General features: G+C 46.8%; 1 protein-coding gene across 2 annotated transcripts in view; it reads left to right on the top strand.

Moving 5' to 3' along the window:
* The first annotated feature begins 587 nt into the window (after positions 1 to 587).
* LOC133140004 (regulator of G-protein signaling 3-like) overlaps positions 588 to 16775 on the top strand; it is a 128664-nt gene continuing 112476 nt past the window's right edge. Inside the window, exons 1-6 of one of the 2 annotated variants that reach the window (XM_061259503.1) lie at positions 588 to 677; positions 732 to 793; positions 12522 to 12572; positions 12990 to 13048; positions 14980 to 15074; positions 16244 to 16312. In XM_061259503.1, the coding sequence (XP_061115487.1) occupies positions 604 to 677; positions 732 to 793; positions 12522 to 12572; positions 12990 to 13048; positions 14980 to 15074; positions 16244 to 16312 (410 nt within the window). In that variant the 5' untranslated portion in view covers positions 588 to 603. Of the gene's footprint in view, positions 794 to 12521; positions 12573 to 12989; positions 13049 to 14979; positions 15075 to 16243; positions 16313 to 16775 lie in introns of both variants that reach the window. The other variant, XM_061259504.1, reaches the window with a different exon arrangement.

The raw sequence follows: 16775 nt of genomic DNA, 5'->3' as shown, positions 1-16775 counted from the left end.
CCTGATGAAGGCAGTTTTGGATATCATATAATACCCTTGTTATACGATGCCAAATGTTGAATGTCTTTTTATGATTCTGACATTAAAACGAGGGGAAGAAATCCGTTTGCTTCCCAGATTGGCTTAGTTGCTGTACTTGCTCACAGTGCCATTCATTTTTATTATTTTTTTAATTATTATTTTTTTATATACATTCCTCTCTTTCCCAGGCCTATGTCAGTCTGCTGGGAAAGTGCAGTGACCAGCAGGGGTCCTGGAGCGGGTGTTAAGATGGCGGTAGTCAAGACCTCCCTCAGGAAGAGCACCCAGGTCATGCCCTGCATGAGGAATGAAGCCACACCCTGTAAGAGGAGGAGTGGGGTCACGCCCCAGAGGAGGGGTGGGGTCACGCCCCAGAGGAGGAGGAGGAGTGGGGTCACGCCCCAGAGGAGGAGGAGGAGTGGGGTCACGCCCCAGAGGAGGAGTGGGGTCACGCCCCAGAGGAGGAGTGGGGTCACGCCCCAGAGGAGGGGTGGGGTCACGCCCCAGAGGAGGAGTGGGGTCACGCCCCAGAGGAGGAGTGGGGTCACGCCCCAGAAGAGGGGTGGGGTCACGCCCCAGAGGATGGGTGGGGTCACGCCCCAGAGGAGGAGTGGGGTCACGCCCCAGAGGAGGGGTGGGGTCACGCCCCAGAGGAGGAGGAGTGGGGTCACGCCCCAGAGGAGGAGGAGTGGGGTCACGCCCCAGAGGAGAGCTCAAGCTGTGCGGCCTCGCAGGAGGAGAAAGATCCACCCCTCTGGATTCCGAGGCAGAGGTGAGTGCTGCTCTGGACTACTCTGCTGTCTGTGCCTTTTAGGTTTCGTAGCGCTATTGCTAATCAGTGGCTGGGGCTACTCTTTACATTACATTACATTACATTACATTGTTGGCATTTGGCAGACGCTCTTATCCAGAGTGACGTACATTTGATTAGACTAAGCAGGAGACAATCCTCCCCTGGAGCAATGCAGGGTTAAGGGCCTTTCTCAAGGGCCCAATGGCTGTGTGGAATTTATTATGACTACACCGGGATTAGAACCACCGACCTTGAGTATCCCAGGCCACCCCTGTAACTCTGTTATCAGTTCCTTTAGAAAGCAACGCAAAGGCTTAAAAGTGGTAAGGCTAATTCGTGGCTCACAGGTAGAGAGGTCTTAGCTGTTACTGGACCTGTGAATCATAGGGTACACTCATTTACTGAAGTCCCGTACCTTCCCAACCACGTGACGGGCGGAGACGGAGAATGGCGTGACATCGCTGCTTGTCACCGCTGCATTGGAGCGGGCAGGTTAGTGGTCACATGCAATGTCAGGTCAACGTGCCCATTACGCATGACTTATATCGACCAGTCACATGCAATGTCAGGTCAACGTGCCCATTACGCATGACTTATATCGACCAGTCACATGCAAAGTCAGGTCAACGTGCCCGTTACGCATGACTTATATCGACCAGTCACATGCAATGTCAGGTCAACGTGCCCATTACGCATGACTTATATCGACCAGTCACATGCAATGTCAGGTCAACGTGCCCATTACGCATGACTTATATCGACCAGTCACCTGCAATGTCAGGTCAACATGCCCATTACGCATGACTTATAGCGACCAGTCACGTGCAATGTCAGGTCAACATGCCCATTACGCATGACTTATATCGACCAGTCACATGCGATGCACCTTATCACACTGGAGACAGAGTGCACGTGCACAGCCAGCCTTTGCATCTCCCTTGATCCCCCTCCCTGTTGTGTCATGTTGAAGTGATGCCTGTAAGGGCCTCCAGTGTTTTCTCTGATCTTCTCTAGCTGCGCCGTTCCTGCAGCTCTTCCTGAGTTATCGTTCTCTGGACGTACGCCTTTCTTCTAACGCTGTTTTCATGTGGCTGTGTCACTGAGAGACATTGATTGGCGTCCTGCAGTGGTTTGTTTGAAGTGAAGGAGCGTCATACATGGGGAAAGCCTCCTTCCTGCTGCATGGGATAACACCTTAACCCCCATGCCAGGAGTGGTTGAATAAGATGGTGGGTATACCAGAATTAACATATTTGTTTGAACAGGTCTGGGGGAAAAATGGGACAGTAAGGAGTTGCAGTATATTTTTCATAAATTTCCTGAAATCCTGCACTTTAGTGGCGCTCCCTAATTAAAGATGATACCTTCAATGGATCTAACGGAATGAAGAAAAATAATTGTTTTAGCAAACAATTCAGGCAGCACGGTACTTATTGAAATAAAAAAATCATCCATTGATTTAGAGTTTCTTTTACTGAAAGCTCCCCAGCATGCTTTGAAAATGCATGATTTGTTGAGCTTGTTTTATACTGGGCTGTTGTGCTAGTCATGACAATTTATTCTGAGACAAAAACAAGTGAGTCTTTCAGGCTGGGATTGAAGACTGTTCCCCTCGCTCTGTTTGACAGTGACGGCACCATGCCGGGACTGCGTCTTCCATAACAATGGGCGTCTTCATCAGGTGAAAAAACAATGATGTTCCAGAGCAGCCCGTATCGTCTCGCACGCTACATTGCAACTGTCCCTTTACCACTGCCTGTCTGCTCCAACAGAGCAGAGCAGAGCTTTTTTTTATGTCATACCCAAAATCATTTCTCACCTGGCTTTTCCACCCCACTGAGTCAGCCATCCGCCCAAATTGAGCGAGGACCTGAGCGATGGCGTGCGCTGAGGGGTTCCGGGCAGAAGTCAGACAAACGGCGGCGGCCGCCGCTCGCGGTTCGACGCCGCCGAACATGGGGGCCGGGAGACGCGTACAATCGCGGGCCCCGTGAGAAAGGAAAGGCGAAGAGAATGGACAGGAAGGAGGATCTCTGTCAGGGGCGAAGTGCTTGCTGAAATGTCTGATTGCTGCGCAATCGTTCGCTTCCTTAAGAGATTCTGAGTGGGCCGCGGATGTCCTGCGTCTCCTCCCTCCCTGGCCTGCGCTCAAAGACGGCCGTCTTCGCCGCCTGCCAGACGGACGGACGAGTCTCGCCTCTTATCTCTCTCTTTTATAGCGGCCGCGATTGTTTTCGGACCTGCGACAGGCATTGCTTCCTTAAACATGAGCGAGCTGTGAGTCACTCGTAAAGGTCAGAGTCTGCCAACTGAAACGCACACAGACGGCCAATCGGCGCCCCGGGATTTTAAACGTTTTTTCAGTGTTTGTATATTGACTGCAAACCGCAGGCCGATGGGCAAACATGGTATGGACTTTATTCAGTGGAGCCTGCCATGGCACAGATACTGGTTTCTGTGGAAGTCTATAAGTGTAGTTTTACTTCTGAATAATGCTATCTATTACTGATAATGTGATACATTTTGGAGGCGGTTATTGTTTTTAGACATTTGCAATACAGCGCTTGACTGGGACCCAGATGGTTGGTGGTTCAAGCCCCGTTCTAGCCACGATAAGACCCGTGCAGCTGTTGGGCCCTTGACAAAGGCCCTTAACCCCGCTTTGCTCCAGGGGTGATTATCGCCAGCTGCAAGTCACTTTGGATAAAGGTGTCAGCTAAACCACACATTATGTATTATTTTTTATTTATTTACACTTACTACACACGTGGGCATTATAACTTTGTAGGAAAGTCATACACAGCCCTGTACATATTAGACTGACCAAAATACTGTGTGTACAACCAGCTTAGCAGCGGTCTCCATCTGTGTTATCTGTGGGCCATTAAATGAAGCAGGCCTAATTCTGTTGAGGCTTAACGTTGCATGAAAGGGCTCCTTGTTGCTGAGCATGTGGGAGCGTGTGGCATGTGGCCCCAGCGGTTCTGTGGTACAGAAGCACAGGCGGGTGGCTTTGGCTTCTTGCTCTGATTCTGTGTCTCTGCAGCACAGCGCAAATCCTCCTTGTGTCGGATCGTCCGCTGAAGGTCTATCGACGCGCGTGTGAAACTAAGAAACTTGCGATGTGCAAGTATTTTTTGGCAGGGCTTTTTGTCACCCGTGCAATGCATATCGTCTTAATTGTATTTTTTCCTGAAGATTTTCCAAGGAAAATTTAACCTTTTCAAGTTTTCATATTGTCTGTGTTGAGACAAGTCAGGCTTAGTTTCAGTTGGGGCAGCACAACTGGGATCCCCAACGCCTGTATTCACTCTAAAACCAATGTGATGTGAGCGAATATAGTTAACTGAATATAATTTGCTATGACAGACCGATTTAATTCAGTGTTGAGTACCAGCAGAAACCAACAACACCCTATGACTGTCCAGGACCAGGGTTGACCCACCCCTGTTTTAGAGCATTACCTGGTTGGCCAGCAAATGCGATCCCTGACATTTTCATTACTGTGCATGGTGCGTGCCCGGGTGGTATTCCGGTCCAGGTTTTGCCTGAGGCCAGCAGGGCAGAGCCTTCCGTGGTGCTTGCAGGCCGAGCAGGGGCAGCGGGGGGACGCGGGGGTTCTTCAATTGTTTCCCATAGCAGCAGGTGGAACAGCGACACGCCCCCCTGCTCCTCCCCCCTCCCCATTCAAAACAAGCCCCCTGACCAATCGGAACAAGCCCTGCCTCGTCCTCTATTCGAAGCAAAAAGGCGGTTAACAATTAAGAAGTCGTTCGGCGGACTGCCTGCACTGTGTGCCTCCCTCTCACTTTCTCTCACTTTCTGCTGCGCTTCATCTGTCACAGAGGGGATGACTTCACTGGATCACGCACGAGAGGATTAGGCTGGGAACAAAGCTGTCTCCTTCTTCTTTCTTCCCCCCCCCCCCCCCCCCAACAGTATTTATCTATCCCTCCCTCTCTGCGTGTCTGTTGCACGGGGCAGCCAGCTCTTGCGCTAGCGTTAGCATTTGTGCTCTGCTCAGTATCTGACGGGACTTCATGGAGGACCCCGGCATGCGCAGGGTCTCTCAGGGCACCTGTCCAGCCAGCACCCAGGACTCCTTCCTGCTGCAGACTTTCGGTGAGTTCGGCTTTGAGCGAGCGGGTCTGTCTCGCGCTCTCGCCCACCTCTCGGCTCCAGGCTGTCAGCGGGGAACTCAGCCTGTCGCCGTCCCGGACCCAGACCTCTCCGTTCATGTGTGATTATGGAGCCGTAAAACAAAGTGAAGTTAATTTTTAACGCTGTGTTTAATTTAGAGTGCGTGTGAGAGCGCCTTGACTTAACATGACACCTTGATAAGTGAGAACTTAACAAGATCGAGCGTGTGTCTGTGAGTGTGTGAGTGTGTGAGTGTGTGAGTGTGTGAGTGTGTGAGTGTGTGAGTGTGTGAGTGTGTGAGTGTGTGAGTGTGTGAGTGTGTGTGTTCCTATTTAAATTTGCTTGCAGTAAAGAGGCAATCTGTTACAGTGTTACAACACAGTTCTGCATCTAAATACTTCCTTCATGACATCTGCATTTTTCATTTGTGATGTGCATTTATGTTATGTATTTAAGAGGAAAGCGTGTGAAATCGAAAAGAACATGCTGCTTTTAAAACGGTCGCTAATGACAGAAGCTTTCTCGCACTGCGCCCTTCTTAACCGTGTCCTTTACGGCAAAAGCTGCTCAAAGTTTTTTTTTTTTTTTTTTTTGTGTTGTTTTATGTGCAAAACTAAAAGCTGGGGTGTAACCAGGAAGTAGCAGGTTGAAATCATCGGGGCAGAGATGTGGTTGCAGGTCTTGGCGGAGCTGCTGGTCGCGCAGTGAAGATGTAGGCCGTGTGCATTGTCGTGGATGGCGCTGACTGCCAGGCTGATGAATAATATAGGGAGTGTTCTGTTCGAGATGCCACCTGCTTTTCCGCCGTGTTCATTAGCGGCTCATTAGGGCTGCGCACTTCTCGCCCCCTTAATTATTCAGTGGGTGCGAGATGGGGAGAACAGCGAGAGGCTTCTACAGTCGCTCAGCCGGCTCTTTAATATTTCAGAGTTTACCTGCTAATCAGTACGCAGGGTGAAAGAGCAGGGGGGCGGGCGGTGTTGAAAGGGTCAGACACTCGAGGACTGTGTGAAACAGGCAGGCTACATGGTCGACTGTGAGGGGATTTGACCTTTTATGAATGTTTTTGAGTGATAGCATAACCGCTAGCACATGCTACATTGTTCCCCGAGGGAATTTGGTCCGATGGTTGTTTATGTTGAAGCTGCCATGCCTGTCTACGTGACTCACTCTTCGTGGACTTGATCTTTTGAATGCATTTGAGAAATGGGATAGCCACTTGTAATGCCTCCATGGCTTATTATGAGGGGGGTTTGGCCTCATGAATGTGTGTGAGAAACTGCAGACAGTAACTCCTGGCAGGAGCTGCGGATCTCGCTGAAGGGATTTGGCGTACGAATGTCTGTCTGTAATCGCATAACTGCTAGCTCAGGCTGCAGAGCTGACCGTCTGAAGATTTGTTGGAATGTGAGGGGAAATTAGAGCAGGTATAAATTGAATCAGGGCTCAGCAGATTCCAGCAATAGGCAAGGCGCGTTTTTGGTTTAATATCTACGTGGCATTTTGACTCGATCGCCGTTGCTACCGGTGACCCTTCTGGGTTTGGGGGCGACATGGCTCAGGCAGTAAGAGCAGACGTCTGGCAGTTGGGAGGGTTGCCGGTTCGATCCCCTGCCCAGGCTGTGTCGAAGTGTCCCTGAGCAAGACCCCCATTCGCTCCTGACGAGCTGGTCGGCGCCTTGCATGGGAGCCAATCGGCGTCGGTGTGTGAGTGTGTGTATGAATGGGTGAATGAGAAGCATCAATTGTACAGCGCTTTGGATAAAGGCGCTATATAAATGCCAACCATTTACCATTTACTGAAGTGTTTTAATCTTGTCCCTAACCAGAACCCTATGTGCCTCTGTCCTGAATCTGGACCAAACTTAAAGCCCCCACACGTAACAGCTTTCTCTTTAGTAAAACCAGGAAGAGAAAGAACCCCCAGAGCGCCCCAGAGCTCAATGGTCAGCTCTCCGTGCTAACTCCAATAATTATGCAAAAACATATGTGGTGTCACATGGGAGATCGTTTTACAAACAGCTCGGAAAAATAGCACTTTGTCTCTAAAATATGCGTACTTCCACCAAAAGTTTAAATGAATCAATATGGAACACAAATCTAAAGCTCAGAAATGGTGTGTGCGGGCCTTTAACTCTTTAACTTTGAATTCCTCATTTAAGTCGTCACTCCTGGCAGAAAGGGGCTCATCCTTAATCCCATGTGTGATGTGTGACTCAGTTGACTCTGACTAACTTTGGTGCACAGATCCATTGGTATCGGTTATATGGGGTATCTTGGCTTTCTATGTAAATGGTAAATGGTTGGCATTTATACAGCGCCTTTATCCAAAGCGCTGTACAATTGATGCTTCTCATTCACCCATTCGTACACACACTCACACACTGATGGCGATTGGCTGCCATGCAAGGCACACTCAGGGCCTCAGGGACACTTCGACACAGCCCGGGCGGGGGATCGAACCGGCTACCCTCCGACTGCCAGACGACTGCTCTTACTGCCTGAGCCATGTACAGTGTGGGGGCAAAGTAAACCTGTTCCTCTCTTATTGCATAATGACTGGTTCAGAGTATGGTCTTCACTAATGGCAAATTGTCCAGGTCCTGAGGCAGCAAAGCACCCCCCCACCATCACCCTTACTACCACCATGTTTGACTGATGATATGATATTCTTTCTGTGAAATGCTGTATTTGCTTTACAAGAGACATAATTGGACCTGTGTTGTTCACTTGCAGATGTTTTGGAGAGATTTGGGGACACTTTAGGACATCTGGGTACAGTTTTGGGAATTTGAATTGCTGTCAATATCTTTACCAAGTACTTTACAGTTTGTGCACAAATATAAAGTAGTTCTGGGTTGGTCCATAACTTAGAAAGTGAGAGATTCTGTGCAAACTATAAAAGCCTAATGTGTTTTGTAAATGTTTTGCATTTTAATGTATATTTTGTGAACACGTTTCTGAATGGTACAAGCCTCTTCCTTAATTTAAGTCTCAACCATGTGTGTGCAGTAAATTGAAATTGAGTTTTAAATATTTACACTTTTATAGGCCTAGTTGTGCTGTAGGCGGGGCAAAGTGGAAAGGGTTAACAACATTTAAAAAAAAAATGGCTCATTTGGGTTGAGGAGAGTGGAGTTTAAACACTTTCTCCTTTTTTTTTTGTATGTTTTCTGTGTCCATGGTAACGGGTGCTCCTCAACCCTTCATGGAAATGGTGGAGGAGTACAGATGGAAATGGCAGTGATGAATGCAGATTCAAAGTTTGCCAATTATAATAAACTATGGCAAAGGGAGAGAGAGAGCTTGCCTTGTTTCCAGGATCTTGTGGGTTTGACTCCCTGGTGGGGCACTGCGATTGTACCCTAAATAAAGGCCGACTTGCTTTGGTAAAGTATCTTGTTTCTCAATCGTGTTGTTGATAAGAGGCCCCAAGACATGGCTCTCTGCCAAGAGAATATTGGCAGGTTATTAATGTGCACCTTGGAGCTCTTCCAATGACATCTCTGGCCGAAAGAACTCGAGCCGGATTGCCGGATTGTGCAAGTCGGTGCTAATGATGGTTTTGAGTTTTGTCATCTTTTTAACCGTTTGAGGTGCTGTGGAACTGCCTGTTCACACACCACATTCAAAAGATGCAATTGTACTGTTTATTTGAAACTGCTCAGTTCAGTGTACCGTCTGTACTGCCCTCAGCACGGATGCAGGCTGACCCTTATTTCCAAGATATCGTAGCTCATTGGTTGATTTGAGGGCTGCAGCTATCAATTATTATATATTTTTTTGGTTTGTTTGCTCTCTCTCTCTCTCTCTCTCTCTCTCTCCTTATTTTCTTTTTACATTTAAAAAAACATTTACATTTTTTAATGAGTGGTTTTATATTTAGTTTTCAATGGGTTGCAACAAAGGATTTGTACCGACAACCATACTCTCAGAAACCATTTCATAGACCCGCCTTTCATTGTAAGGTAAATTCTTATAGATGCCCGCCCATCCCCAAAACATTCAAATAAATAATTGTGCTCTGAGAAGGGAACCTGTTCATCTGCAACAGCTGTGCTATTCCAATCATTTTTCCTTGGCGGAAATGATTAGGGTCTTAAATTATGATGCCGATTAGTCCCCATGGGCTAATGTTCGATTCGATTGTTTAGAATAGAATGGATTAGAATACAGTTTTGTAATTGATTAAATTGATGTTGCAGCCCTAGCTGACTTTATTTAGGAAAGGGGGGGGGGGGGGGTCTTGAATCATCCACTGGATCTCAGTCTCTGTGCTAACTAGCTGGCTGGACCATGCTTACTGTTTTCAGTCAGGGTCTGCTCTTTCGACCATGGATGCTTCAGAATCAGAAGTAACAGTATGCAGATCTGCCCTCAAACTATTACCACAAACACGGCACTCCTTGTATCTGGCTTTTAGATCTGGGTCTTGACGTCTCATGACATCTCTAAGCCTGGTCCGGGAGGGGTGTCTGTTAACCGGAGTATGATCAAAGGAAACCGATTCGGCAATATCCGCTCCCGTCTTGAAGCTGTGAATCACAGAAAAGTTTGCACCACTATTCCCCAGGGGTTTCATGTTTTGTATTTTTTCCCGGATAAAACGGAATTGGAAATTTCGGAGAGGCTTTGTTACGGGGGCAGCTACATAGGAGAAGGGGAGGGGTGCTGAAGAACGAGGAATGGAGGTGAAGGGTAGAGGTCTTTGGATGCTCCTGCTGATTACGAGGTTGTCCTTTTTCAGTGTCAGTCAGGAGGGTGATGCAGGGAGGGAGAGAGAGGCTGTGCTTTGTTGAGTGTCGGTCAGGGGAGTGATGCAGGGAGGGAGAGAGAGGCTGTGCTTTGTTGAGTGTCGGTCAGGGGAGTGATGCAGGGAGGGAGAGAGAGGCTGTGCTTTGTTGAGTGTCAGTCAGGGGAGTGATGCAGGGAGGGAGAGAGAGGCTGTGCTTTGTTCAGTGTCAGTCAGGGGAGTGATGCAGGGAGGGAGAGAGAGGCTGTGCTTTGGTTTGGTTTGGTAACTGCCATCCCTTTTTAGAACTTTTCCAAACTAGCTTATGTTTCAGTGTTTACAGTACATAGTACAGTTCTCTCTCTTTCTCTATCCCTCTCTCTCTCTCTCTCTCTCTCTCTCTCTCTCTCTCTCTCTCTCTCTCTCTCTCTCTTTCTCTATCCCTCTCTCTCTCTCTCTCTCTCTCTCTCTCTCTCTCTCTCTCTCTCTCTCTCTCTCTCTCTCTCTCTCAGTGAGAGTTACTGTTTCTATAGCTTCCCGCTTGCGCTAACAGTTTTATTGCTAGAATGTAAGCACGGTTGTATCTCTCTTCCTGTGTGTACAGAGACGCCACAGTCATATCGTGCATATCAATCTGATTTAGTTCTGTCACGCAGCTCTTCTTGATGTATATGGACACATCAATCCAGGGTCTGTACGACAGTGCTGTACAACAACATCTCTGTCGTAGGCCTTCCCATTGCCTGCGGACCCATTTCAGCCCGTGTCCGTTTTAACCCCTGTTATCGAATGTCTGTCCCTTGGCGTATCGGATGTTCAGGGTGAAAGGGAGCTCTTGTTCTGTTAGCTGAGTGGACTTCGCAGCCATGGCACGCTCTTTTCACGGCGTGTGGTGTGCTGCTGTCCTGGGACCAGTGTCCCGCTGGCCTCTTCTCTCCATTTTAATCCCCCAACTCTCCTTCCCCTTTACCTCTTCTCATCTACATTATTACATTTTTACATTATTGGCATTTTGGCAGACGCCCTTATCCAGAGCAACATACAGTTGATTAGACTACATTACATTCCTACGCTACAGGCTGCCCATTCACCTCTCTTCTCTCATTTCTTTTCCTCTTCTTCTTTCCTTCTCTCTCTCTTCTCCTCCGCGCTGATGTCATGGCAAATTTAGGCCCCTTAAGAGGCTCGATATGAGACCTATAGGAATGAACTGAAGAACTGCCGCAGCATTTTTCTGGGAATTTGCCGTCGAGTGTAGTGTCTCCTCCTGCTGCTCACTTCACTTCAGCCAATCAGCATACAGCATTGCGTGAGAGTGGCTAATTGAAGGCGGGCATATTAGCGTGTGCTTTAATGTCTGTGCATAGGATATGCAAGTTTTGCCATTTGTCTGGGCTCTGGGTAGAACTTGCTTTCTAGGGCGGCCTGTAGTGTAGTGGTTAAGGTACATGACTGGGACACGCAAGGTCGGTGGTTCTAATCCCGGTGTAGCCACAATAAGATCCTCACAGCCGTTGGGCCCTTGAGCAAGGCCCTTAACCCTGCATTGCTCGAGGGGAGGATTGTCTCCTGCTTAGTCTAATCAACTGTACATCGCTCTGGGTAAGAACGTCTGCCAGATGCCATTAATTTAATGCTTTCAGTCTCACTACAGTTCCTATGGTTATGTACATATCTCACCCTCTACAGTTATGTACTGTATGATTGTTTTTAATCTGTCAATACTTTTTGTGTGCTCAGGTTTCCTGTCCAAAAACATGTGGGTTAGGTTAATTAGAGGGTATGAATTGCCCCTTGGTGTACTCAGGACTGGGGTTGCTCCATGGGTGCCACACAACAGGTGCCCACTGCTCCTCAGTAATTAGGATGGGTTAAATGCAGAGGATGCATTTCATTACCTTAGCAGGCTATGACAAATCAATAAATAAATACAAATAAGTGATTTCCTTAGGCCTGTGTTCTCACCACATCATCTGCTATACGACTGTGAGGCTGGAAGGTGCACTTTCTGCTTGGTCATGAAATGTCAGTTTGCATCCTCAGTGCTTAATTAGGCCTGTAATCACCAAAAAGAGGAGTAAATTCATAAACAACCCTGAGGCTCTTCCTCACATCAAAAAGCTAAGCAGAACGCAGACATCTAGGATGGTATGAGGTGTGCACTTCTGCTGCGTTTGAGCTGGGCACCAGCGTTCGTGTTCCCCTGGATACAGTGGAAAGTCTTGGCGTGAAAGAGTATTTTGAGCACGGCTCTTGTTTGCTACAGTGCCGTAAGCAGAGACCGGTAAGCTGATGGGATTTGGGTTTGCCAACTGTTCTTCGCGCAAAAGTTTAGTGAAGGAAACTGTCGGAATGGCTCCACTGGTTCTTCCTCAAGAGGGGGGACCTAGGAAGGGTTGTGTCTTTTCAAATACTGTCAGAATGTGAATGTCCATGTGAAACATTAACGTCCATTTACTAAATTTAATGAAAAAAGCCTTTAGAGGTAGTTCATAAGGATCATTAAAAACACACTAACATGTTTCAGCAAGAACTCTGACTCTTGATTCATAGTTCAGTCCAAAGTGGATACATGAGTTCTGTGAAGGAAAAGGTGGTATAATGTGACAGCAGTACAGCGTGGCTAAATTGTTTCCGATGATTTATCCTATGGAGAAACAGTTGATGAGGGAATTTAGCCAATCAGGAGGGCTGTTGTTCATGTGCTGGTGGTACTAGTTTGCAAAACAGTAAGAGGGGAGAGGGGGAAAGAACATCTATTGAAAAGGTCGACAGAAGGTCCAGCATGTGTGAGATGAAATATAATGAATTCATCAATTGCTTCCTTGCCCGCAGGCCAGTTGAAACTATCCGTCACTCCTGAGAATGGACTCCTCATCATCCACAGTAAGTGTTGTGACCTGTATTGTGACCAGTCAGGTGCATTCTAACCTATTCCACCGGTCAGTAGGTATAATGTATTCTCTGGTGGCCATTTTGAATAATGACTCTCACTGTGCTGTCACTGAGTTGACTCTGTATTTCAAAAAGAAAATGTCTGCATCACAAGGATGCAAAATCACCATTAAAGCGCTCATTTTGCATTTGTGTGCTCAAGATGTTTTCTTTTGGAAATGCATAGTATTGTCCTGCATCAGAGAAGCACCAGATTACCCTTTTCACTGGCTGAAGAAGTGACTTTTTTGTTGACATTTGACTCTGTGTGTGCATGCGTCAGTTTCAGATGAATAATCGGTCTACTTGCTGTGTGTTTTACGTCAGGAAGCTTTGGACTACATTTTACATTTTTGTCTTCATTTACAGTCATGGAGGCCAGGGGACTTATGGGAAAAGAGTACAGAACGTGTGACGCTTACGTCAAGGTAGGTTTTGGAATGCATTCAGGCTTGATTATCATTCAGTTGTATTCATTCAGTTCTTGGAATTTGAAACCCTTTAATTGTAATGTACAGTAACTAGATCTTACTGTACAGTACCTGTGGACGCGGTTATGTATAGATGCAAACGACATCATTGATCTCAGTGAGAGTGATAGGAATGGATTGGTTTCATTGAAAATTATCCAGACATGCAAACATAATTTGCCACTGATTTAGTCTTTTTTCACTCACCCTTACATGCTGAGAGTAAGGTGAAAAGGAAATGGTAGATTTGACTGCCTTTAAAAAACTGTAGGGCAGCCAAGCCGAAAGTAGTGGGTGTAAACAGAAGACAGAACGGAACGCTTTTTCTTTCTTTACTTTTATGCAGACAGGTACAGTGTGTGCCACAAAAGTTATTCATCAGATCATTAAAAATTTGAATGGAAATGGGATTTTTTTAAAAACCTTTTACTCCCACTTGAGAGGGCTGCGGTTGGAGGAGAACTGCAGCCTGGGGGGGATGATGGGATATGATTAAATTTCAGGAATGCGAGGCTGTAATCCTGCATTTCAGCCCCACGGCGGTCAGGGGGATCAGCGACCCCCGTGCTGCTCACTCTTGGCCAGCGGTTTCCTCAACTGGGGAGCGAGGAGGGGGAGGGGGGGGGGGGGGGGGGGGTGAAAGCAATTTTCTCTCTGTGCGATTAACTGACACTAAGCATGCTGTTATCCAAAGAAACTAATGGAAGAATTACAATGCACGGGGCTGCCTTGTGGCACAACCATGATGCATCATTATACTGTACAGTGTTTGGTTCACAGCCTCTAAGGTTACATCAACAGCAGCAGTAGGAGAAGGCTGTATTTTAGCCCGTGTTAATTAGTCATTCCCAACTTAAGCCAAACTCTAACCCAGCCTGTGGTACCTTGGCATTTCGCAATGTCCTAGATGCTTCCCCCCCCCCCCCAGACAGGTCTAGAGTTTCTGCTTTAACCCTGAATTTAACCACAGTTTCATCTTTCATCTGATTGAGTTAGTTGAAGTGATGTTCAGCCATTTTATGTGGGTTAATGCTGCCAAAGGTGCTGTGTGGTAACAACCTACTGATGGCCACCTACTGTGTCCTTTTAGCCTTTCTTTAAATTCCGGGTGATACTTGACACTTCTGTGCAATATTAAGATTTATGCTCTCAGTATTTTTGTAGATGACGTTTTTTTCCGTCCCTCGGGTACCTTTCAGTTTAAACCGTGGGCGAGACCGGAACATTCAGCGTTGAGGATAACATAAGACAGAACCTCTCCCAAAAGAAACTTCAGTTCTTCTACTCCCCATACATACAAAAGAAAAGCAAACACAATGGTCCGTCTGTACACATAACAGGATATGGACCTGGCCATCTGGCTGGTTTTGGAGAATCTCCAATGTTGATTTGCAGTCAAGTGGGTTCATTATGAAGTCAGTGATTGGGAATTGAAGAATGTAGTGCCTTCCTGTTTTGTTTTTTGTCTCACTCCACTAAAGGGCCTCATGCAAGAATCCCTTGTACCAACAGATGTGTTCTTAAATTATCGCTTATCCTCATGATTTATGAACTATCAGCTCATTCACCAATTTTCTCTTATTTTGAATTTGCGACATTTGCAAGCAGTTCCGACCAGTCGTACGAATCATGTAAACCATGTATTTCCTATGGAGAGACATGGCACACAGAACTCAGATCAAACTTTCAAACTAGGCGTTGCAGATAATATGAATCAAGATTCAGCAACAGAATTATTTTGTACAAAGCCCTTTGGGTTCGGCACACGCGTACAAGCCCTTTGTACGAAAAAAAGTAAGATACATTTATGATTAGAATACAAAAATGTCCCATTGTGTTGTTGTTTTTTAAAATATATGAATCTGCTGTGTTCCCCGGGTCTCCTGCAGGTGGCTATCATCCCAGACAGTGAGAACAAGAATCGGCAGAAAACGAAGACCGTTCCAGACTGCAGGAGTCCAGTCTTCCATGAAACCTTTGTGTTGTGAGTCATTTTAATCATCAACGGTTCCACCAGTGCTTTGTGTACCAATAGCAGACGTGTGACAATACGGACACATACGCACCAGACCTGGGTCAGATACGTAATTGTTATGTATTCAAATTCTTTTACTGTATTCAAATACACTTTACTGAGCTTGTCTGGGGTACGGCAACCTATGAAATGCTCTAAAAAAGGGCAAACCCCACTGTCTGGTCCTCTTGGTTGGCACAGTTGCACCAGGCAAGATCAATCGAGCGCAGAAATGTATTTGAATCCAAAAACAATTACGCGTTTCACCCAGGTCTGATGCGCGCACACAAAGGACTGAAGGACCACTGAATAGATTCCTGCTGTGGGGTTTTTCCCTGGCTGGATTTGGACACACCCATTTCACATGCATGGGGTAAGTGGGCCATGCTCAGATGGCACAGGGCGGGTGTTACCAGTTTTACTTACCGGTAGTTCACACAGAAGGAAAACCTCCTTCAAGCGCAGACTGAAGACCCATCTCTTCAGGCAACACCTTTCCCTCCCCAACTCACAATCACCGTGATTAGCCTGAGACCGTAATGGCACTTATGTATAGATATCGTTACTTGTATAGGTATTGTTGTTTTTATTGGCTGTTGTATTGTGGTATTCTAGCTGCCAACTGTGGTATGCTAGTTTGAAAGTTGATTGTACTCTTCAAGGGTTCTGAATTTCTGTATGTTTACACTCGGACTCAGAACTGTACTGTCCTCTCAGGTCCACTTTTGCACGTGTTCTTGTGTTTGATTTGCACTATGTTGTACGTCGCTCTGGAAAAGAGCGTCTGCTAAATGCGACGTAATGTAATGTAATGTAATGAAAAAAAAAAAGTATTAAAAATTAAGGCGTGTAGGGAAATGCTAGTTTATTCTCGCCATTTTGCGTCTTCTGTTTTTCTTTCACAAAGACGGGAATGTTCACAAAGCCCTGGGCCAACCCGACGTCTGTCAGGCTGCCTGTCCTCCTGACAATCTGTCCACCTGCCTGCCTGCTATCCTGCCAGTCTGATTGGCCGCCTGCTGTTTGACTGACGGACTCACTGCAATGAGGGCCGGGGAGTCTGAAAGGCCTTGGGCGATGTGAGGAATCTCATGTGCCGCTGGAAACGTGTTCACGTGCCGCGCTCTGTTTCTTTTCAGTGCTGTTGCTACTGAGGACCATCAGAAGAGGGTGCTGGTCACTGTGTGGAACCGCAACCGTGTGTCAAGGTAAATCTGAACTGGCCTGGCAGTGGGTTGTCACACCCTGAATCAGGGTCTCAACCTGAATCAGACCTCGGTCAAATAAGTCATTGTTTTGGATTGAAATTCTTCCCTGTGCCCGATTGATATTGCCTGGTGCAATTGAGCCAATCAAGAGGACTGGAAGGCGGGGTTTGGACTTGAAAGCATTTCATAGGTTCCAATGCACCAGACAAGCTCAGTAAAGTGTAGAAAAGTATTTTTAATCCAAATCCATTACATACTTTACCCAGGTCTGGTGTCTGTGCGTCCCTCCGTAGTGCTGCAAGGCTTGCTTTATATTTATTTGTGATGCTTTTGTGTTTGTCACATCTGTCTCCTGTATATAATGAATAATTCCTTGCATTTTTATAGCGCTTTTCTCACCAGCTGGCAACTCAAAGTGTTTTACAGTGATGAGGGGGAAACCCACCTGGGTGATGCAGCGGCA

The sequence above is a fragment of the Conger conger genome, chromosome 11, assembly GCF_963514075.1.
Source record: "Conger conger chromosome 11, fConCon1.1, whole genome shotgun sequence".
In the NCBI taxonomy this organism is placed as follows: domain Eukaryota; kingdom Metazoa; phylum Chordata; class Actinopteri; order Anguilliformes; family Congridae; genus Conger; species Conger conger.
This window is presented reverse-complemented; position numbering and strand designations above follow the sequence as displayed.